General features: G+C 42.4%; 1 protein-coding gene across 2 annotated transcripts in view; it reads right to left on the bottom strand.

Moving 5' to 3' along the window:
* Window positions 1-2,166: 2,166 nt before the first annotated feature.
* The window catches only part of SDHA (succinate dehydrogenase complex flavoprotein subunit A), a 37,860-nt gene continuing 16,939 nt past the window's right edge, over window positions 2,167-23,087 (bottom strand). For both annotated transcript variants that reach the window (XM_061592152.1, XM_061592153.1), the window contains exons 6-15: window positions 20,573-20,721; window positions 19,432-19,556; window positions 16,257-16,425; window positions 15,347-15,542; window positions 14,248-14,419; window positions 12,146-12,264; window positions 10,084-10,195; window positions 7,370-7,500; window positions 5,898-6,011; window positions 2,167-4,061 (exon numbers count right to left, since the gene is read on the bottom strand). In XM_061592152.1, the coding sequence (XP_061448136.1) occupies window positions 3,975-4,061; window positions 5,898-6,011; window positions 7,370-7,500; window positions 10,084-10,195; window positions 12,146-12,264; window positions 14,248-14,419; window positions 15,347-15,542; window positions 16,257-16,425; window positions 19,432-19,556; window positions 20,573-20,721 (1,374 nt within the window). In that variant the 3' untranslated portion in view covers window positions 2,167-3,974. The remainder of the gene's footprint in view (window positions 4,062-5,897; window positions 6,012-7,369; window positions 7,501-10,083; window positions 10,196-12,145; window positions 12,265-14,247; window positions 14,420-15,346; window positions 15,543-16,256; window positions 16,426-19,431; window positions 19,557-20,572; window positions 20,722-23,087) is intronic.

The raw sequence follows: 23,087 nt of genomic DNA, 5'->3' as shown, positions 1-23,087 counted from the left end.
TGTTCTTGATTCCAGGCTGTCCATGGAGGCTCAGATCTCGGCAGTGAGTCGGGCAGCTTGGTATCAATTACACCTCATACGTAGACTGCAACCATACCTTCCTGTTCATCAGCTCCCATTGGTGGTACATGCCCTGGTCACCTCTCGTTTGGATTACTGTAATGCGCTTTACGTGGGGCTACCCTTGAAAACGGTCCGGAAATTACAACTTATTCAAAATGCGGCGGCTTGACTACTTACAAACTGTCATCGCCGGGAGCATATCACTCCAGTGCTGTTCAACCTGCACTGGCTTCCAGTTGTCTTCCGGGCCCAATTCAAGATGTTGGTATTAACCTTTAAATCCCTACACGGTCTCGGCCCAGTTTATCTGATGGAGCGCCTCCAACGCCACCAATTATGCCGCCCGACAAGATCAGCCACGCAGGGCCTTCTCTCAGTCCCGCCAACTAAAACAGCTAGGTTGGTGGGGACTAGAGAGAGGGCATTTTCAGTGGCGGCCCCCACTCTCTGGAACTCCCTCCCGTATGATCTTCGGCATGCCCCTTCCCTGAATGTATTCCGCCAGGCCTTGAAGACCTGGCTTTTCAGACAGGCCTTTGGGACTTTCGGGGAGGGTTAATCTCTATGACTAATTGCCTATTACTCTGAACTGTCATTGTTTTATAGTTTTTATCGCTTGTATTGTATTATTATGATGTATTTTATTGTAACTGAGATGTACGTCACCTAGAGTGGCCATCGGCCAGATAGGCGACACATAAATTAAATTATTATTATTATTATTATTATCATTATCCCCCTGCTAGGCAGCACCACCAGTCACGTCCTATAACCAGTATTCCCAGAGACTCTGCCTGAGTCTCTCTATTAGGTTACCTCTGTGACTGTGTGCTTAAGCTGTCCCCAATCCCTTTGATCTTTATATAAAAAGCATACAACTCTGGGTTGCTTTGGATACTTGTGGTGTTATATTCTTCCCTTCACCGCTGCCACCAATTGTTACAGTTTCCCTTCAGCCTTGGTAAGCACCTTGCCCTCCCTTCTGGTCTGTATATTCCCCAGCCAAGGATCAGGCCTCCGGTAAACCAAAATAGTGTTTATTAAATATTAGAAATAACAAGATTACTTTATAAAGGCACATAAGCATATGGTTTCATCTATTCCTGTGGTACTTGTCTTAGTATTAATCCGAACTCCACACTTTCCTCACATCCACCAACTCTCCACACAATCTCCTCTCAAAAACCCCACCAAGCACCTCTCAAACAACCCACCAACGTCCACCCAGATTCAACTGTCATCCTTCCATTTATACTCTCAGCCATTCAAACACTTGGCCAATCATCCAGCATTCTACTGCTCATTTACTCCCCCCTCCTCTTTCACTCCACTTACCACATATCTTCTATACAAGTAGTACTTACCATATATACATTAATACAGGAACATCACAGGCACCCCCAGTTACTCATTTTTTATGATTTTATGACATCATCATGCATTTATGAGCATTTCAGAAGCCTAATAATTTTGATGCCATAAATCTATTGTTATTCTTGTCAGGGAGTCTCCAGATCACGCAGAAATATGATACAGGGTTGCCCAACACATATTTTGGGGTTCAGAGACATGTGAACTTTGGCTTGGAGTTGCTGTAGCTGTCAACTTTTCTTTTTTAGTGTTTTGAACTTTCAAACAAATATGGAACCGGGAACTGGGAACTAGGAACCAATTTCAGTGTCGTATTCCAATTTGGCACATGAGGCCATTTCTTACAAACCACATCCACCTGCCACAGACGTGATATCATATGTGATGTCAGGTGTGGGAGAAATGTCTCTAGCCAATGGTCCATCATGGTACAATATTCCAAACCTTTCCGGAAAGACACAACCTGTGTGGCCAGTCACTCTTCTTGAATTCTCTTCCTAGGCCACAACTTTCAGCAGGAAAAAGTAGCAAAACCACCACCTGTGCCCCACAGTTCTTCCCATTCCTACCAAGAGCCTCATAGTCAGTTGCAATACTATTTGTTCCAACAAGGTTCAGCAGGAATGCATAACGGTAGGTGGGCCTGATGAACCTTGGTAAGCTTTCCATCACATCTCAGTACAGTAGCAGAGAGACAACACACCTCCTGCATGACTTGTCAGGCACACCATGTAAATTTTATAGGTTTTATTTTTTCATAATTTCCCCCAGACTTTTTATTTGAAGCTTTATTTGAATTAATACATGTACAGTTGGAGACTTGTGCACATAAAAAAAATATGCTATACTATCTCTGGGGTGTTTTTGGATTTTGTACTTGTCCCTTTTAGACATCTTCAGAAAGGTAGGAGTGAATAAAAAGCCTGTTTGTTCTAAAGATACTTGTTACTCATGGAGACAAGGCTATTGAAAAAATATTACTCTACATATGCCACAATCCTAATCACTAAAATTCCTGTGTAATCCAAGAACATGCACGATGAAGAGAGTTAAAGGAGAAATTCGTATAATAGTTTCAGAGATTATGCAGGCTGCACTTAGATTCCTTTCCTGTCTAACGTGCTGGATTTACAAATACAGAGTAATAATATGCATGAAATCAAAATGCATTAGAAGATAGGAAAACCTTGTTTCATAATTTTTCAAGTTACACTATAGCATTGGTGGATCTGAAAGTATACATTTATGCAGGGGTGGGAAATCTTTGGCCATTACTGAACTACAACCCCTTCATCATCCCTGGCTATTGGCCATGCTTACTAGGGCTGATAAAAACTGTAGCTGAGCAACAGGTTTATCTATCTTCCTCAAAGCCCTAGAAAGCATTTCTGTTTTGCTGCTGTTGGTCTCCTGTGGAGGAGAGTAGAGGGGGCCAGCTGTACGTCATCTGGCCTGGTGAGATGACTCCCTTCCCTCTGAAGTAGATTTAAGCCAGCTGTTGAGGCTCCTTGGAGTGTAACAAGATGCATATATGGAGCTCTGTTGGCTTTCTTCTTTGTACTTATGTCTAGATTATTTCTTTTGTAACACTGAATTTATTTTATGTTTTCTAAATTGTTTATTTTTGCCTTATTTGAATTTATTGCTATGTTATTGACTTCCCTCCCCTCCCCCAGTGCTTTTATTTTGAGTGTTTGTCATAAGCCACTTTGGGCACATGTCACTGTGGAAAGGTGGCATATAAATAAACTTAATCAATCAACCAGCCAATCAATCAATCAATCAATATCTGGAGGGCTAAATGTTCCCCATGAGAGAAACAATATATTCAATTCCCAATGGTTTTAACAATATATTATTCACCTAGGTAAATATACTGAAAGTAGAAAAATATGGCTTCTTTAAATCTTTAGTGTCTGCCAACAGACAGAAAAACCCTATCAAGCTTTAATGCATCTGCTATGATACTTGGTTTAGGCTTCACACTATTCATAAATTATAACTGCAGCAACTATGATTTTAAATAAGTGGTGAGAAATGTAAAATGCAGAGAATTATGAAGTTTAAGGCCACAATCCAACAGTTAAGTGCCTTAAACCCTTTCATATCATTGGATAAAAGCACTTTCCACTCTGTTGGAATATTCCCTAAATACTACTGTTTCTCTTAACTAGAAAAAAACTAATTTTCAACCACCATACTGCATTTACCGTTTAATATTTCAGCTCCAACAAATCAATACAAAGCTCCATAGATAAAATAAACATAATACATACAAATTGTTTGCAGAGCTCCAAGTGCTGAGAGAAACCTATAAACTCAAGCAGAGACACTTTGAGATTATTTTGTAGCATATCACACATGAAACACTGGGCCAAAATACAAAGCTTCCTGGATTCTGCTGCAGTGGAAAAGTCTCTCAGAGAAATGTATTGTCTTCATCCACTACCATGAATAACAGCTGTCTAAAAATAAGCTGTATGATGTTTACATCTGTACCAAGAAATTTACGGACGACACAATAAATTGAATTACAGTCACTAATATGAACGAATAGCTGGTGGAACTGCAGCACAGTCTTCTTCATTCAAGGTTTTGTCAATTACAGGTCTGTATTCCAGAGTAACCTTAAAAAAAAGTCACTTTGTTAAAAAGCTGACTACACGGCAACAGTCAAATTACAACTTTATTATCTTGCATTTAAAATTATTCTCATGCACCTCACTACAATAAAAATAACAGAAAAGTATTTTACAGAGGCTAAGACTATGGAAGACATAATACCTAATTCACACTCAAGTCAGATTTTCTATTTTTGCAAATCTTAAGAGTTGTCCAATTCTTGGCTGAAAAAGTCTGAGAAATTACGTACTTAGTCTCATGCTACAGAGTAGCTTTATAATAAGCATATAAGCCATTATAACCATACAGAGACACTTCTACAATTGTATACCTACTTGGATGGGAAAGTACCGTATATTCCAGCGTATAAGACGACTTTTTAACCCAGGAAAATCTTCACAAAAGTCGGGGGTCGTCTTATACGCCGGGTGTCATCTTATACGCCGGAATATAGTATTTCTCCTGCTTGCAGCCTGGCCCGGCGTCCCCTCCCCTGAGGGGAATCCCCATTGCTCCTCCGTCCCCGCCATCTCCTGCGCGGCCTCCTCCGCCGCAAAATGGCGGCCGGGGTGGGGAGCAGCAGCAGCAGCAGCAGCAGCCTCCTCGCGTCCTTCTCCTCCGTGGCAGCCTCGCCTGCACCGCCTCCCGCCGCTGCTGCTGCTCCTCAGCCTGCGGCTGCTCAGGCAAGCGGGCGGCCAACGGCGGGCCGCTCTTGCTGCTCTCGCCGCCGCAGGCCGCGCCGGCGCCTCTGCTGACGCACAACCACCGGGCGGCGGCAGCAGCAGCAGCAGTGGGAGGCGGCGGAGGCGGGAACCCGCTGCCGACAGCTGCCTCTGCAGCCTCCTCCTCGGTGCCCTCCGCCTCCGGCCTGCTGGCGCCGCGGGAGCCGGCCTACAACTGGCAGGCGACGAAGCCGACGGTGCAGGAGCGCTTCGCCTTCCTCTTCAAGAACAAGGTGCTCAGCGACGTCCACTTCTTGGTGGGCAAAGGTCGGTGCGGGCTATGGGGCGAGGGGGCGCTGGCCACGCAGGGAAGAAAGGGGAGAGGGTCGCTGGCTTTTTAAACGGGGATCAGGATCTTTCTTGCGGCTGGGGGCGGGTTGCTATGGGGGCAAGCGGGTTGAAGAGTTGTGGCTGTGGTTGGGGCGCTGTTATTCCAGCGTATAAGATGACTTTTTAACCCAGGAAAATCTTCTCAAAAGTTGGGGGTCGTCTTATACGCCCAGTCGTCTTATACGCCGGAATATACGGTAGGTCCCCTCTCTGATCCATGTGCTGGGGTTGCACATTACACTGAGCCTTTCTAGAAAACCTGGGCAACCTGGGCAAGAACAGGGAGCTGCATTCAATTCCTCCCACCACCTCCAAACAACAGGTTGGAATTTTAGCTTTTTTTAAAAAAAGAAAGAGTTCTGTTCCTTTTGACTGGGGCAACAAGATTTTATCAGTCTCTTCTAATATGGAGGAGAAATGATTGCAAAAAACAGTTAATTCAGCAAGTGTAACCTTTCCCCCCCAGAATCTCTAATTTAGTTCCCCAGAACATCAAGACAGTTTTTGGTCTAGAGTGTCAGATGCAACATTCTCCACCCAGAAGGTGCACTGGAGCCACACCCTAAAAATAGGTCAGTAATTTATGTGAAGTGGGACAGGACATGTTGTAAGCCACCTAGGTGACCCCAAGAACATAAGACCTCCTGGTACAGACAATAATCCTAATACATACGTACAGTTGCAGACATTTCTTAGTACTCTTTTTATTGTAAATCAGGTCGTTCACTACCAAGAATAGCATGCAGGACAGATAAAATTCCTAATTTCAAAGGCAGGGGGCTCACATACCTTCCCAGTCTTGACATCTACGTAAGAAAGGGTATGCTTTCTCCAGTGCTGTTCAAATGGTTTCTTCTGTTGTCCTTGGATTGGTTTAGAATAGTCGTATTCATCAATCCTTACCTAAGCAACACAAGGTGTGAGATAAGAGCCACAACTTGAAGCTCCTCTGCAGAAGATGACACTAGCCATGTTTCAAACAGCATTAAATATTTCCGATTTACTTAGGAGTTTACAAAAGCTGGAATAGAACAAGTATCTATATATTCTTCTAGAAATATGTAGCTTCCTATATTCATTCTAACTTTTGTAAACTCCACAGTGAAACCAGCTTTCTAGAGCTCCAAAATGGCAGCAGGGGGGAGCAACCTGGCCCCATCGAAGAACCAGCTGCTCCAACACCTTCCTCTTAGCTCTCCATTGCTTTTTCGTTCTGTATTGTGTCCATCAGATTGTGAGCCTATGGCCAGGGAATGTCTTGTTTTTTAATATACGCACAGCACTGAGAAAGAGTTAGGCACCTTCTAACATGTTCTAAGTGTTCAATAATAAAAACATTAATGCAACATCCCTAACCGTTCTGCATCATACACTGCATTATGAACAACTGAAATGTGGAACTGCTGTTCTAAAAGGCCTACAATCCTGTTTTTAAAAAGTGCTGCCTGTACCCACATAACTCATTTAGAAGAGATATCTAAAAAATGCACTAGTGGAGTTAGAGACCTTACCATGAGATTGTGGAGTAGCTGGGGCTGTGCAAGGGTGTCTCTTTCTTACAAAAGTAATAATTGAAATATTTGTGGTGAATGTATAGGTATATGCAATTCTGCTTTAAAAACAAATTGGCTCCAATACTGAAACTGAAGTTGTGGCGCAAATGGGTAGAGATATGCAAATTTTGCTTTAAAGCTATTTCTTGAACATTTTTGAACCTGGCCCTCCCACCTTCCTTAATCTTATGCCCCCCATCCTTTCCCAACCCAACACACCAATAATTAATTACACAGGTTAACATGCACATATGCAGTTGTATGTATCCTTTTGCTTCATGTCAGAATTTGCAGATTGAAATAGTTATCCAATGTTGGCATTACATGGGGAATAAAACAGGACCACTCTGATCCTCCTGAAACCACACAGAAAAAACTTTCCTTGGAACAAAGCAGGAGCCCTTCCCAAGTTTATTTCTTCCCAAAACAGGTTGGAAGTACAAGGGATACAGACACATATAAACCCAATGTGGACTAGTGAGGGCCCTCTCCCGACACACTCAGGTTCTTCAGAAGAGGAAAACTCCATCTGTCTCAGAATTCTGCATCTTCCTGAAACTTTCTCCCACCACTTCAGTATCCCATCCCTCTTTCCCCCTCCCCACTCCCAGCCAGCACCGTCAAGACTCCGGGATGATAGGAGCTGGAGTGAATCACAGGGATGAGGAGTCAGTGTTTAATGTTATATATATACATATATATATATACCTTATAATCCTCCCTAGCATGAGCACCACGTGACTCTTTCCGAGCTTCTGCCCCATAAATAGTTTGTAAAGCACAGAACATTAGGTTTTGTAGTTCCAAAGTCTCCACCAAGTCAGTATTCCAGACAACACCTAAAATGCAACAAAAGTTTTGTGACCGTTCAGCAGTTCAGCTGATTCAGAGCATACTTTCTTTCAATATAATTCAACAGTCCAATATACGAAATAGATAAAAATACAACACTGCTTGTAGACTGAGGTTGCAATTCTATGCACACTTTCCTGGAAGTGAGTGCCATGGAACACAGTGGGGTTTACTTCTGAGAAACTGAGGACTGCACACTCTGTATGCGTTTCTCATTATACAGCCACAAGAGTGGCTGTATACTATAGCCAGCATGGATTTTTCACATTCCGCAATCTTAAATTGAAAATATCCCCCATGCCATTCTGATGCTTCCCAGAAGCTCATTTCAAAACAAAACCTTACAAAACTTATAGTCCTGAACTCAGAAACACTTGCTTAACAACACTCTAAGTTTTCATGGCGATACACAAAACAGTCAGAGAGAATAGAGTTCAAAGTCTAAAGAGAGAGAAAAAAAACCCAGAGCCCTTTTGGACTTTTTTCTCTCAGAGCTCTCATAATCTGTTGAAATTCATTAAAAATCAGCCATGTTTGCAGAGTACCTGTAATCCTAATACTGACCATGCCCCATACTCTGACCTTCATCTGCTGCAGTTTAAAAGTAAAAAAAATGCCTGCCTGATTTTTAATTGATTTAAGAAATTTAGCATTGGAGTCAATGAAAAGCCTGGCATGTTCACTAAGAACCAACTGTCAGTGTTCTAAAAGCCAGACTCACAGCTGCTTGGCGGGGGGTCACAGCCATACCAGACCTTTATTTCACTTTAGACAGTCATGGCTTCCCTCAGAGAATCATGGGAAGTGTAGTTTGTGAAGGGTGCTGAGAGGAGACTCCTAGTCACCTTAGAGAGCTCCAGTGGCCAGAGTGGTTTAACAGTCAGCTGCTCTGACTAAAGCTCTGTGAGGGGAACAGGGCATCTCCTAGCAACTATCAGCACCCTTCACTAACTACACTTCCCAGGATTCTTTGAGAGAAGCCATGACTCTCCAAAGTGAAATAAAGGCCTGGTGTGGATGTGGCCAGGGATAGCTTTGGTTTAAATTTGGGTGGGAGGCTACATGTGCCTGCTGTAGAATAAAAAGGTGGGGGAAACGCTGAAAAACAATGATACTGTTCACATTTTCCTCTTGTTAAGGAAATGGGCTTCCCCTCCACCCAATGCCCACCCACCCAATCTTCTCCCCTCCCTCCCTGCCCCTCCCACAGGTCAGTGTTGGAATATTGGGAGACCAGGGTTCGAATCCCCACATGAAGCTCATTGGGTGACCTTGGGCCAGTCACTGCCTCTCAGCCTCAGAGGAAGGCAATGGTAAAACCACCTCTGAATACCGTTTACCATGAAAACCCTATTCATAGGGTCTCCATAAGTTGGGATTGACTTGAAGACAGTCCATTTTCATTTTAAAACATGATTGCAAAAAAATAAGTCCCACTGAACTCAAAAAGTATGCAAATGATCAAACCCACCCTCCCTTCTCCTCCCTCCTATTCCCTCCCTCTTGCCCCTTTCCTCCCCCTTCCTTTGCCCCTCCCTCCCCATCCCCATCCACTTCCAATCCCCTCCTTCCCCTTCCCTCTCCCCCTCCCCCTCCCCATGATTAGTTTTACCTAAAGCATGATTGCATGTGAGTAAATACCACTGAACTCTATAAGCATGCAAATGATCAAACCTGCCCTTGTCTCCCGCTTCCTTTGCCCCCCTCCAATCTGCTCCTCCCCCTTCCCCTCCCCCTCCCCCATGGTCAGTTTTACCTATCCTAACCATGATTGCATAGGAGTAAATTCCAGTGAACTCAATAAGCATGCAAATAATCAGACCTGCCTTTCCCCTCCTTCCCCTCTCCTCTCCCTTCCTCCTCCCCTCTTCCTTCTTCCTGCCCTCCCTCCCCCCCGTTCAGTTTTACCTATCCTAAGCATGATTGCACAGGAGTAAATCCCACTGAACTCAATAAACATGCAAATGATCAAACCTGTCTTTCTCCCCCCTCCCCCCGCCTGCTTCCATCCTCCTCCTCCCCTCTGCCCTTCCTCCCCTCCCTCCTCCTCCCCTCCCCATCCCCTGCGGTCAGTTTCACCTATCCTAAGCATGATTGCAGGGAGTAAATCCCACTGAACTCAATAAGCATGCAAATGATCAATCCATGCTCAGCAAACTTGCATCCCATTTCTTACCTCCCGGATTAAAAAGCAGGGAAATTCACTAATAGGCAAAAAACCTTGCGGTTCAAGAACATACCTATGGCCAACAGATATTTCTGTCAAAGTTTAAAAGCAGGGAAATTGGGCAGCTATAGTGAATGCACCAGGGGAGCAGGAGACCTGACCACCTCTCTGATATTGTACTGCCCTACAGATTTGTCAAAATGCAAACACCATTTGGGTTGGTCTTTCACAGTCCAATCCACTTGCTGTGTAGCTTGGAAGAATTTGGTAACATGTGCCTCTGAGCATGTGGTGAGGCATAGTTGTCTCAGCTGAATATACTGATAGTTACCTCAATCATTTACTTGCAAGCTTTCAGACACCTAATAAAACACCAGAATATTATTCTACATTCAAATAGTACCTCTGTCAAATGTCTTCAAATCATCCAAATTGCTATAGAGACTGCTAATTTTCTCACAACCTTCCTGTAGGATAGGGCCTGTACGGAACACTGCAGCATGACTTTGCATTGTCTATAGATAAATCAAAATTGAGAAACAATACATTTACTGAAAATTTGAAGAAAAATTGGCAAGATTATAGCCTCCTACAGCTGCCAAAACATTTATAATCAGTTGTGTCAAAACATATTTGAACATTTTCTACCAGCCCTCAATTCCATACTCATGTGCGTAACACAGTTGTCTTCAGTTAAGTCGTCCTGATGTCTAAACTACTCCTGGTATATACCTGGTGAGCATTTCTTAATGGTTCCATCGCTTCCAACAGAACTGGCACTGACTGCCTTATGTGGCTACTACTACACAGCACAGACAACCTGCTATCTTTCAGAATCTGTATCAAACAGAAACCTGAACTACTCCAACACAGTCAGCAACCCTTAAAAATAGAAGTACAAAAGAGTGCTAAGGCTTGGTGCACAAAAGGAAATTTCTCTTAAACAGAGCAACAGCCTCTCAGTTCTAGGGGAAAGAATTGTAGAAGCAGGTTCTAGTTGCAGAAAAGCATCACATCTGTATCCTGCAATTCCCCCAAAGAATTCCTGAGCACTAGCATCACAACCCTGTGAAATAACTTAAGCTGAAACTTATGGAAGGCCACCTAGGGAGCTCTGCAGCTGAACAGGAAATTCAGCCTAGATCTCATAGCCATTTGCCAGCTTTTAGGTAATGAAGGGATGATCAAGCCTTTATCTTAAAAAAAGAAAAGAAACAAAGACCAGGCTAGAAAATCTTTAAGAAGGAAAAAATGGTTTTAGGAAGTTCAGGAATCCAAATTTCAAGTCAAAACATTAGACAGTTCTAACAATTCACATTTATTTATTTATTTATTTATTGCACTTGTATACCACCCCATAGCCGAAGCTCTCTGGGTGGTTTATAGCAATCAAAAACATTAAAACAAATACACAATTTAAAAACATATTTTAAAAACAATTTGAAACACAATGTTAAAATTCAAAACAATATAAAAACAATTTAAAAACACATGCTAAAATGCCTGGGAGAAGAGGAAAGTCTTGACCTGGTGCCGAAAAGATAACAGTGTTGGCACCAGGCACACCTCGTCACAGAGATCATTTCATAATTTGGGGGCCACCACTGAGAAGGCCCTCTCCCATGTTGCCACCCTCCGAGCTTCCCTTGGAGTAGGCACCCGGAGGAGGGCCTTTCATCTTGAACGTAGTGCATGGGTGGGTTCGTATCGGGAGAGGCGTTCCATCAGGTATTGTGGTCCCAAGCCGTGTAAGGCTTTATAGGTCAAAACCAGCACCTTGAATCGAGCTCAGAAACATACAGGCAGCCAATGCAAGCAGGCCAGAATCGGTTTTATATGTTCGGACCGTCTGGCCCCTGTTACCAATCTGGCCGCTGCATTTTGCACAAGCTGCAGTTTCCGAACCGTCTTCAAAGACACCTCCACGTAGAGTGCATTGCAGTAATCTAACTTGGAGGTTACCAGAGCATGGACAACTGAAGCCAGGTTATCCCTGTCCAGATAGGGGCATAGCTGGGCCACCAACCAAAGTTGGTAGAAGGCACTCCGTGCCACCGAGGCTACCTGAGCCTCAAGTGACAGAGATGGTTCTAGGAGAACCCCCAAGCTACGATCCTGCTCCTTCAGGGGAGTGCAACCCCATACAGAACAGGTTGGACATCCACCATCTGGTCAGAAGAACCACCCACTAGCAGCATCTCAGTCTTGTCTGGATTGAGCCTCAGTTTATTAGCCCTCATCCAGTCTATTGTCGCAGCCAGGCACCGGTTCAGCACATTGACAGCCTCACCTGAAGAAGATGAAAAGGAGAAATAGAGCTGCATGTCATCAGCATTCTGATGGCAACGCACTCCAAAGCTCCGGATGACCACACCCAACGGTTTCATGCAGATGCTGAACAGCACGGGGGACAGAACATTTCATTTTATTAACAACCACACACCCAATTAAACCATCTTGCTTACCTTTTGCATATTAAGCCTGAGTTCTGATGTCCTTATGCTTCCATTGGCAAAGCGCAGTTTATCAAGATTTGCTACAGATTCTTCACCCGCATTTGGTTTTATTGATGGAACTGATTGTCCTAATCAGAGCAGACACAAGCATTAAATAACTACATTTAAGCCTGCAAAAATCAGATAGTAGCTGGGGGATGGGCAGAGACAGGGAACAAAAGGCAGGTAGTACTCATCAGTAATTCCATTATTTCCTAGTAAAGTTCTCAGAGCCCGCCCAGCCCCTTCTGATAGATTTGGGAGGGAAGGGAAATAATTTTTTCATACAAATTAAATAAAGGTCCTTCACCTTGCTGGTCAAGGGAAAAACTGTAGTTACCATCACATGGTTTTTTCCTTGAGAAGGGAATGTGGGGACAGTACCAGGCTGGGCACCCTGCTGCTTGAAGGTGCTGTTGCTTGAAATAGCAGCACCTTTAAGCAGCAACATTCAAAATCTCTCCAGCCTCCCTTGAGGAGAGGGCTGGTTGGGAACATGCTTGGTAGGGAGCCACAACTTGAAGATGCCCAACCCTCTACAGCCTTTCTCCGAGGGGAAAATGGCAGGTAAGGTGTGGCTGAGTGAAGGCGTTTCAACCACCTTCAGGCAGTGTCTCTAACCTTCCCCCTCCATTTCTCCTGCTCTGAAGCATGAAGAGCTAAAGGTGGTGTTGCTGACTTGATTCTGTGTGGCAGACACTCTCCAGATGTATTGGCTGCACAGCTGCCAAACCAACCCCAGCCTTCCTCCCACCTTTGGAACTGGGAGAGGATCACTGCACAACTGCTGGAACAATCTACACTTACATTCGTCAAGTCAATCCTGCTCAGAAATGTGCTTAACCTCAAATTTATTGCAACAAAATCATATCATACACCAAAATGCTCAGGAAGAGTGAGCTCTATGACAGAAAAGAAGTTTCCCAGAATTACCGCAGGGAAAATTCCCCACACCCCCTTTCAGGGTGGTTTTTTCACTTTCTTCTGTATACAACTCAATTATCTTTTGAAGTAACTACGAAAAATGAAGGGATGAAGCTGGACAAGGAGGAGGTTGCTCACCTGGATTTTGGCACACTGAACAATTATTCCTAGCTGGGATTATGTCTGATGCATCAAAATGCGCATAAAAGCACATTCTGCAAGTTTTATTAAGACATGTAGTATCAAAAACCATTCTATGAAGATTATTAGTGCTCAAACATTGATTTTTTCCATTTTTAAAACAAAAAGTAAACTTATTTTGGCCATACTGCATCTTGAGTGACATGTAAATTTAAAGTGTTGTGTATCAATTTGAAGCTTGGGGTAAGTTCTTTCCGATGGTGTTGAATTCATTTTTCTATCTTAGTTATTTCAAGAGATATTGAGTTGTGTACATAAAAGAGTGGGGGGGAACCATGAAAGTCACCATAAAAGTGCAGGGGATGAGGGACTTTTTGTATTTGATAGAGACCATCTTCCTCTGCAGTTTGGTGTAGGATATGCTTGTATTTAATATGCTTTAGGTCAAACAACAGATCGAGTAAACTACACCCATCTCTGAAGCTTCAAAGTTGAGAGAAAGACTGGCCACTTGTCATGCCTGCTAGAGGGCAGCACTAAACTTGCCATGGTGAGCAGAATTGTTGTAGCCTGCCAAAGTATAAAGCACAGCTGCACAAGGAAGTGTACACACATGCGGGTGTAAAGACAGACAGTCAGATGGGAAAGAGGGAATCCCACAGTACATTTATTGAGGAGGTGGGAGGAGTTATGTGCTTAGGCATTTGCTGGCCAAAATGGTAGCTGCGAGATACTAGTCTATCATTTAAACGGCAGTGCAGTTCTATAACTCTTCTCTCACTTTTGTACTACAAAGGGCTTCTCTTACTCAAAACCACATTTTCAAACAATTACAGCAATGTATTTCCATGCATTTTCAGACACTAATTATTTCCTGGGAATGCGACTCGGTCTCTGAAAAGACAAGTAAGAAACAGCTCTAACTTTCAAGACAGCAACATAATTGCAGAGTAACACTGCTTAGGAGATGCAATTTAAGGTACTGAAAAACAAAGGAAGAGACCTACCAGGTTTGCAGGATTCTGCAATACTAAGAGCACACGCACGACCGAAGACCACCAAATCCAAGAGCGAGTTTGCTCCAAGACGATTAGCACCATGAACAGAAGCAGAGGCTGCTTCACCACAAGCGTACAGACCAGGTACTATCTGATCTTTGCCATTTATGTGGGTAATCACCTGCCGTTAAAAATAATAAAATAAATGTAAGCATGACAGTAGTCCTCTTCAAACATTACTCACGTGTACAGCAGACATGGGGTCTGTGGGACCACGCATCTATCCCACCGCAACAGTAGTGCTGCTCCTCCCATCCCTGGCATTGTTGGCTCAAGCATAACTTCATGTGTAAAGAAGACTCCTCATTCCAGGAAGATCCCTGCATGATTTAAAACCCTGATCACCAAGGTTCTAAATGATGCAGGGATCCTCTATGCATGGAGAATGCTCCCCAATGCAAAAGTTAGGGTGAACACAGCAAAGGTGGTATGGGAAAAGAGCCACACACCTTTGTGGTCAGGATAACAAGTAATGACTTTCTTGTAGCAGTTTTTTAAAAAGCTACTGGCTAACACAAGAAGAGGTGCTGGTGATGGCAGAAGGAAGAAGGCAGGAGGAGAAAGGACAAGGTAAGGAAGAGCAAAACTGAGGGTGGGCCTATCTCCCAAGTATAGTGATGGAGAACCACAGGCCTAGTAAGTTCTGCCAGGTCTTGGAGGATGGCCTCCAGGCAGTTTTGGGCTAATCATACCTACCTCACCCAGGCCTGACATCACATGATATCAGGCCCTGGAAAGATGGGCATGGTTAGCTCAAAATACTTGCAAATACTTTGCATCCCCAGCTTGAATTCAACCTGGGGGTGTAAAGGAAGAGCCAGGGCTGCCCAAGAAGAATCTTCTTTCGCAGTTACGTCTTGAACTTTTAATCACTTGATGTCATATGACTGACAGGAAGGTGGCCCTGCTCAACTGTGAAGTGGTCTGTGGAGGCCACCCTTACCCAAATAGCTTCTTTTTCACAATTACATTAAACAGTATGTAGAAAACCACCCACAATATTCAGTTTAAAATACTTCCTATTTGAATATTACTTTTGAAAAATTACCTGTCCTTTGTAGTTTGTAGGGATGCCTCCCATATTGTAATGGACAGTGGGTAGAACAGGAATAGGTTCTTTGGTAACATCCACACCAGCAAATATCATAGCAGTTTCTGAAATCCCAGGAAGACGCATTGCTAACTGCTGAGGTGGCAAATGGTGCAGCTGCAAGTACACGTGATCTTTGTCAGGCCCACATCCTCTGATATTTAGGGGAAAAAAGTTTTAAATATAGACAATCCTTTTCACAATCCTACCTAGATGCAAACTTTTAAAGTCATCTTATCTGGAGATACCAACAAGAACAACTGTCATGGCAACAGGAACTGGGTGGGTGTCTTTTTCAACTCACAGTTCAGTTTCAATTTAGAAATAGTTTGAAAAGTTTAAATATATGAATCATATTCCTTAAAATTAGGAGTTAGGTGTAGTAGCAAGTATGGGTCTCGCACATATGCCCTACTCCCCCTCCTTCCAGTTTGTAGGACACATACATCCCTACACTGGTACACCCCACCCCATCTGTGCAACCCTGGGAAATAATGTGTTGCCAGGAGTGCATGTTCAGTACGCACCTGATTATACAACATGGTCTACAAACATGAATTAGAAATTTGTTCCCACATCCAACTGTATAAAGTCCACGGGCCAGTTTGTAAACTATCCCCATCTATAAATATTCTCAGAGAAATAATCCTATTCTTTAGGATAGTTTTCCCCAATCTTGGGTCCTCACATCCTATTGGACTACAACCCCACCAACCCCAGTTAGCATAGTCAACGGGCCAAGACAATGGGGGCTGTAGTCCAACAACATCTGGAGAGCCAAGGATGGAAGTCTTTCACATATACTTCACTGCTCCATTTTTCTAAAATTAATAATCATATTCAAGATGTGGCAGAAAACTACACTTGCCTTCCTTCCCGGATCTCAATAGTCATAGAACGAGACACAACGTCCCTTGAAGCTAGATCTTTGGCAACTGGTGCGTATCTCTCCATAAACCTTTCACCTTCACTGTTAATTAGAATGCCTCCTTCACCACGGCAGCCTTCGGTAATAAGGCAGCCAGCTCCATAAATACCTGCAAAAACAGGAAGTCACCCCATTATAAACTTTTGACAATGACTTTTGGCATTTCACAGATGTTCTTCAGTATCATAGAACTAGGATGAGACATCAACATTTTAATATCCAATATAGGCTAAGATACAACAGCTAAGATACAAACCTTGGCTTTGCCATTATTCATTGAATGGCCTTATACAAGTCATTATTCTCTCAGCCCCACATCTGCAATACAGGGACAACAACACTACCAACTCAACAACGCTCTTATATGGATTATTGAAAACACATGGGAAGTGTGCTGAATACCTAAAGCAGGCTATAAATGCTGCTTCTAACAGAAAATTGGTTGCAATTCTCCTTTCACTGAAATAACTCAAACCTGTACTCCATCTTTCTACAAAGGACCATTTTACTTTTAAGAAAGTTAATTTGGGATTGATGGCATTTTGTTGCATTCCAGAAAAAGAACAGAACATGGCACAGAGTATGTCAATCTCTTAAGAAATTCTGTCGCTCATTTTAAAGTTGTCATATTTCAGTAGGATGCTTTAGCATGAGGCTGCCAAGATGGCAAATCAGATACTAGTAAAATACTATAAAATTCAGACTCAATTATGATCTACAATGCTTTAACATTATACAAAATAATTCTCCTTTTTAGATGTTTACTATTGTTTTTGGTACACAGTAGGGCCCTGCTTTTTGGCGGCCTGCTTTTTGGTGTTCTGCTAATACAGTGGCTTTCAATTAGAGTAAGGCTCCACTCATTATGGCGTTTTTCGGGCATTGGGCGCCATTTTATTGGCGGAGTTCTGCTTTTCGGCGGGTTTCACTTTTCGGTGGGGGTCTGCAATGTAACCTGCCGTATGAGTGGGGCCCTGCTGTACTAATTTGTTATGAATGGCATCAGTCATCAGAATATTCAAATTGGGGAAAAGGTGGGGTATATAAATGTAGCTATCTAATAGGTAATGGAAGGACACTAACCAGAAATGAGGGTGGGCTCCAGCATGGTTCCAGTATTTTCAGTTAAGGAATATTTTGCTAGCTATTATTAGGCAGCCTATGTGGATGACAAGGACGATGACAACATGGGATATTATAATGACTGACAATAAATTTAAAAATATATAAATTACTAATGGCGTTAAGTTCAAGGTGAGAAAGAGAATTGGGATTTACAATTCTAGAATCGAGATGGCTCAAGGTTTGGCGCTCTGTGAAATAATCTTTATTAAGTTTATCGATTAGGGAAGCTTTATTAAGTTGGTATTTAACTCCTGCCAGACTGAATAGAATTTGTATGGAAACTAGTTTTAAATGTTGGAAATGTTTGGCTACAAATGCACATTTAATACATATCTGGTGAGACTGTCAGTTTGCTTATGAATTCTGGAGGCAAATTTTACATCGGATATCTTTATTAACAGGAGTAACTGAGACTTTCACCAATGTCGATTATATTGAAATGGATTGAAGTAGAACTAAGGTTTAAGATCTTGTTGATAGCAGCCAGAATAGTCTGGGCTTGGAAATGGAAGGACAGGATAGAAATTCAAGAAATATGTAAAAATAAGAAGCATAATAAATACATTAAAATATTTGCAAGCCTGCTTCCCATTTCTATTGTCATTTAAGAAAGCTTTCAAGGAGACCATTATCTATAGCTAGCCCCTTCAGATAATCATTCCTCATCCAATTTTCCCATAGGGACCTACCTTCTTGTTTCTCATGGATATGGCCCTAACATGAACAAGCCAAAACTGTATTACATTCTTTCATGGTAGTAACACAGGCAGAAACCTACCAACTGTTATGAGATTTAAAACACAGCCCCCAATAATCGGATGACCAAGCTTATGTAAATATCTCTCATCTGCTGGAATATTCCCTCAACAGCAACTCCTGCAAATTGAGTGCTGCGAAGAAGAACTACTTGTGTACCATGAGAAACAACATTAACAACTGATAGATCCTCTGAGCCCAAAATATCAGCCCACAGAGGCGGCCACTATATCACCGTAATGCTTCAAGAGTTGTCTCCTTCCAAGAAAGATAGCATGCCTAAACAAGCAACTCATGCCGAAGTACTGGGGATGAGCTTCCCTACAAGTGGGTAATTCTGCTGGGGCAGGGAACCTGTGGCCCTCCAGATATTGTTGCACTGTATCTCCCATCAGGTTCAGCCTGCATGGCCAAGGGTCAGGGATAATGGAGCTATAGTCCAACAACATCTGGAGGGCCACAAGTTCCTACCCATAATGTTTGAGAGTGACTGAACCATCCAAACATGCTAGACATAGCAAAATTACCCACTGGAGAATATATGGAGGGAGGTATGGCTAAGTTATGGCTACAGTGGTGAATCATGCTCTAAAATAAGCCCTAAAATATGTGGTATGCCCAAAAATAAGCTTTTTTGGCATCTAAGAACTCAGCAAAACTTACTTCTGAGAAGGCGTGCTTAGGAATGTGCTTCACAGATCTTACTGGGGGGGAAATTAATGAACTACAACCCAAACTGTTTGCAGGGTCTTAGCTACTCTAAGCTAAGTAGTTCTTAATATGTATATAAAGAACTAAAACTAGAGAGATCAAGTATTATTTAAAAAAAAAATCAATTTATGCAAAAACTGATATTGTAGCTGGTTGAAATGTATACTTTTTCAATGAAGAAGAACTGCATTCCTAAGAGTTGTATTTCATCAGAGATACTTTCATTTTGAGCAACTAAAGGTAGTTCAAAATGGGTAGTTTTGGTTGTTATTTTACCTTTAAGCTCTTTGCTATTCAGAGAGCAAGTGCATATTGTTTCTAACAAATAAGATACGAGCCACTTGATCATGTGGCCACATTAGGTAGAGCTTTCTGATAGGAGAAATAATTTAAACAGCTGACACACTAAAAATATGAATCCAATAAGAGATACTGTTTTTTTTCTCCTTGGATTTAGTGGCTTATTGAGTGGTTGTTTCGTACTAGTTTTAGTTGTCTATAACATTACAGGAGAATCTCTTACCTGTGGGATGGAACTGCACAAACTCCAAATCCTGACAAGGCAGGCCGGCCCGTGTGACCATTGCTGTGCCATCTCCAGTGCAGGTGTGAGCAGATGTACAGCTGAAATACGTGCGCCCATACCCTCTAGGAAACAGCTCACAATTAGTTTCTCCCCAGTAGATTTTATACACACAAAGTAGAAAAGTGGAGTTTTCAGCTGTGTACACATGTCATGGTAAGGTATGGTTAATTGTTTACCATAAACATGCAGACAGACTAGTCCTTCCTTTTCCTCTCCTTAGCAAGCGGGAGTAAGAAACCATTTTTATAAAAATAAAATAGTTTAGCTTTACCTTTAGCTAATATGAGTTCATAGGTCAATTTTTCTGCCACGGCTATTTGCCACAGCTCTCTATACTAACAATAAAAGATTCTGCAGTAAAAACATAATCATGTTTTCCAGGAAAAGCCAGACTGAAGTACTCTTTCTTGTTTTGCAATGTAATACCTTAAGCAGGGCTTCTAGGTATATGGTGCATGAAATTCTGAGTCTAATATGTAAAAATGTTGTTAGAATGAAAGGCTGACTTCATCATCCCCTATAAGCAGTCCCCATCTTTGTACTCCTTTTCATCTTTGCAAATGCAGTGTTGGGACCAGCAATTTGTTCAGATGAACTATGATTTGGTCCTTAAGGACTGATTAATGCAGTGGTGGTGAACATTTGCCCCTCCATTATTATAGGACTCCAACTCCCATCAGCCCCAGCCAGCATGGGCACTGGTCAAGGATGATGGGAGATGTAGCCCAGCAACATCTAGAGGGCTAAAGGTTAGGGAACCTTTAGTCCCCTAGATGTTGCTGGGCTACATCTCCCATCATCCTTGACACTGGTTTAATGAGAAGAGTACAAGCCTTAGGGTATACAAAGATAGGAAAAATAGCCAAAGGCAGGGGAGCGGGGGGAGGAGGCTTCCCAATACAGAGACAACCCTGAAGAGTGCTAGGCTGGAGTGTTCTCCTTCTGTGAGTAAAGGGGGGAAAGGTGTGGGATGAAAGCAATAAGCTCCTCCCTGATCTAGTTCAAGGTCAGAATAAGGACTAGTAATCCCAGGCAGTACATTCACATTTCATCAACATGAACAATTTGTTAATATTACCCAGTAGCAATAACTGTATTTTTTGCTCTTAAGCGATGTATGGTTCCATCTTCTATACAAAGTGCAATAACACCACGACATTCTCCATTCTCCATAAGGAGGTCTAGAGCAAAATATTCCACAAAGTAACTGGTGTCGTATCTAAGAGACTAAAATGGGGAGTGGGGAAGAAAAGAGAAACACTGTTGTTGTTGTTATTATAGAGGGTTGGTTAAGAAGTGTTCTATTAGACAGTAACCCTGCGAACAAGACTTTACTAATTTTACTATTTTAGGCACTTCATAAATATTATGAAATGGGTTTGACATCCCATTATGATTATGAGAATGACAACAATCAATCACATTCACTTTGCAGGAGAAACTGAACTGAAGGAACTTCATATCTTCCTTGGATTGTATTTCAATGCCTTATACATTTTAGAGATTCTTCCTTCAATTCCGTAAACATGTTACATAAACCGTACAGACACTATGCTGTACTGGTGCTTGTACCAATAATTATTTTCAGAAACTTACTTCTTAATGCTATGACAACGTTAGTCCTACAACAGTAGTTATGAGAAAGCATACCAACAACTGGGGATCACTTGCAAATGAGTAGAAAACACCCATTTGCTCCTTAAAAATAACATAAAATGCAAAAGGAAAGGCAGATCTCAAAAGCTGATGCTTTGCAGTTCTATTCTGGCAAAATAAAAATCACGAAACGTGCACAATACCACTAGAAGCCTCTCTCCACGGCAATGGGAATATCCTCCACGGCAATGGGAATGATTCTCGATTGGATTACTGTAATGTGCTCTACGTGGGGATACCCCTGAAAACGGTCCGGAAATTACAAGTTATACAAAACGCGGCGGCTCGACTACTTACGAACAGTCGCCGCCGGGATCACATCACACCAGTGTTGTTCGATCTACACTGGCTTCCAGTTGTCTTCCGGGCCCAATTCAAGGTGTTGGTATTAACCTTTAAATCCCTATATGGTCTCAGCCCAGTTTATCTAAAGGAGCGCCTTCAACACCACCAATTATGCCGCCTGACAAGATCAGCCACACAGGGCCTTCTCTCAATCCCGCCGACAAAAACAGCTAGATTGGCGGGAACTAGAGAGAGGGCATTCTCAGTGGCGGCCCCCACCCTTTGGAACTCCCTCCCACAAGATCTACGGCACGCCTCTTCCCTAAATGTATTTCGTAAAGCCTTAAAGACCTGGCTCTTTCAACAGGCCTTTGGGATTTCCGGGGAGGGTTAACTTTTATGACTGAAATGCCTCTTACCCTGCACTAATATTGTTGTTGCTGCTGTATTGTTTATATATTGTATTAATGTATTTTATCACATTGTGTTTTAACTGTTTACATGTACGTCGCCTAGAGTGGCCATCGGCCAGATAGGCGACACATAAATTAAATTTTATTATTATTATTATTATCCATTAGAGCAGAATCCTATGCATCTTCCAGAGGGGTATCCATGTTAGTCTCCTCAGCAAAAACAATATTGTGGCATCTTAAAGAATAACAAATTTATGGTAGTATAAGCTTTTGTGGGCTACAGTCCATCAGTTGCATGAAGTGCTACCCTGACATGTAGGTATAAATACACATTTATTTATTTATTAGATTTATATCCTGTCCTTCCTCCCAGTAGGAGCCCAGGGTGGCATGGTTGGGGAAGGGACAGAGATTGTAATCAATGAGGTCAGAAGGAAATGAAATGCAGAAAAACTACAGATTGTTAGAATTAACCATCAATTAACCACCAATTAGTGGCAATTAATCCAAAAGAAGCAAACATCCTAGCACTGGGAAGCCAATTAATACATGTAGCACAATAAAAATCCATTATACTGATTCAACTGACAAGCAACTTGTAATTCCGCAGTTCCATAGTGCAGTCTCCCTTTTGAAGGTCCTTTGCTCCAGTATGACCACCTCAAGGTTAGCTACAGAGTGCCCTGGGGAATGTTCCCCCTTGGGTTTCCTATACTACCATTTCTGATGTCAGTTATTCTTTTGTGCAGAGACTGGCCTGTTTCTCTTATATAGAATGCAGAAGGGAATTGTTGGCAGATAGTATTCATCACATTGGAAGCAAGTGAATGAACTCCTGAAATTGTGGGTGACATTATTAGGTCTAGAGTAGGCATGGGGACAGAGTTAGAGTCTGGGTCTGGTCCCTACGTCTGTTTCTGTTATATAGCCTGTTGTTGCTGATGAGTAACTGTTTTAGGTTGGGAGAGGCTGTCTAGAAGCCAGTAAAGAGCTACCACCCAAGGCCTGTGACAGGGAAGTGTCATTGTCCAGGACAGGCTGTAGACCACTGTTGCTACGTTTCAATAGTTTTAAATGGGAACTGTACGTAGGAACAAATGATTGTCTGCCCTGTAGTTGACTGTTCCTGGGTACCAATCTGGCCTTGATCTGTTTTTTTAGAGACTGAGGAACGCCTAATGTAATTTTTTTGGTTGCAAGTCTCCATCTAAAGAGACTGAACAAAAACAGTTATAT

This window comes from Rhineura floridana, chromosome 11, assembly GCF_030035675.1.
Source record: "Rhineura floridana isolate rRhiFlo1 chromosome 11, rRhiFlo1.hap2, whole genome shotgun sequence".
NCBI classification, from domain to species: Eukaryota; Metazoa; Chordata; class Lepidosauria; order Squamata; family Rhineuridae; genus Rhineura; species Rhineura floridana.
This window is presented reverse-complemented; position numbering and strand designations above follow the sequence as displayed.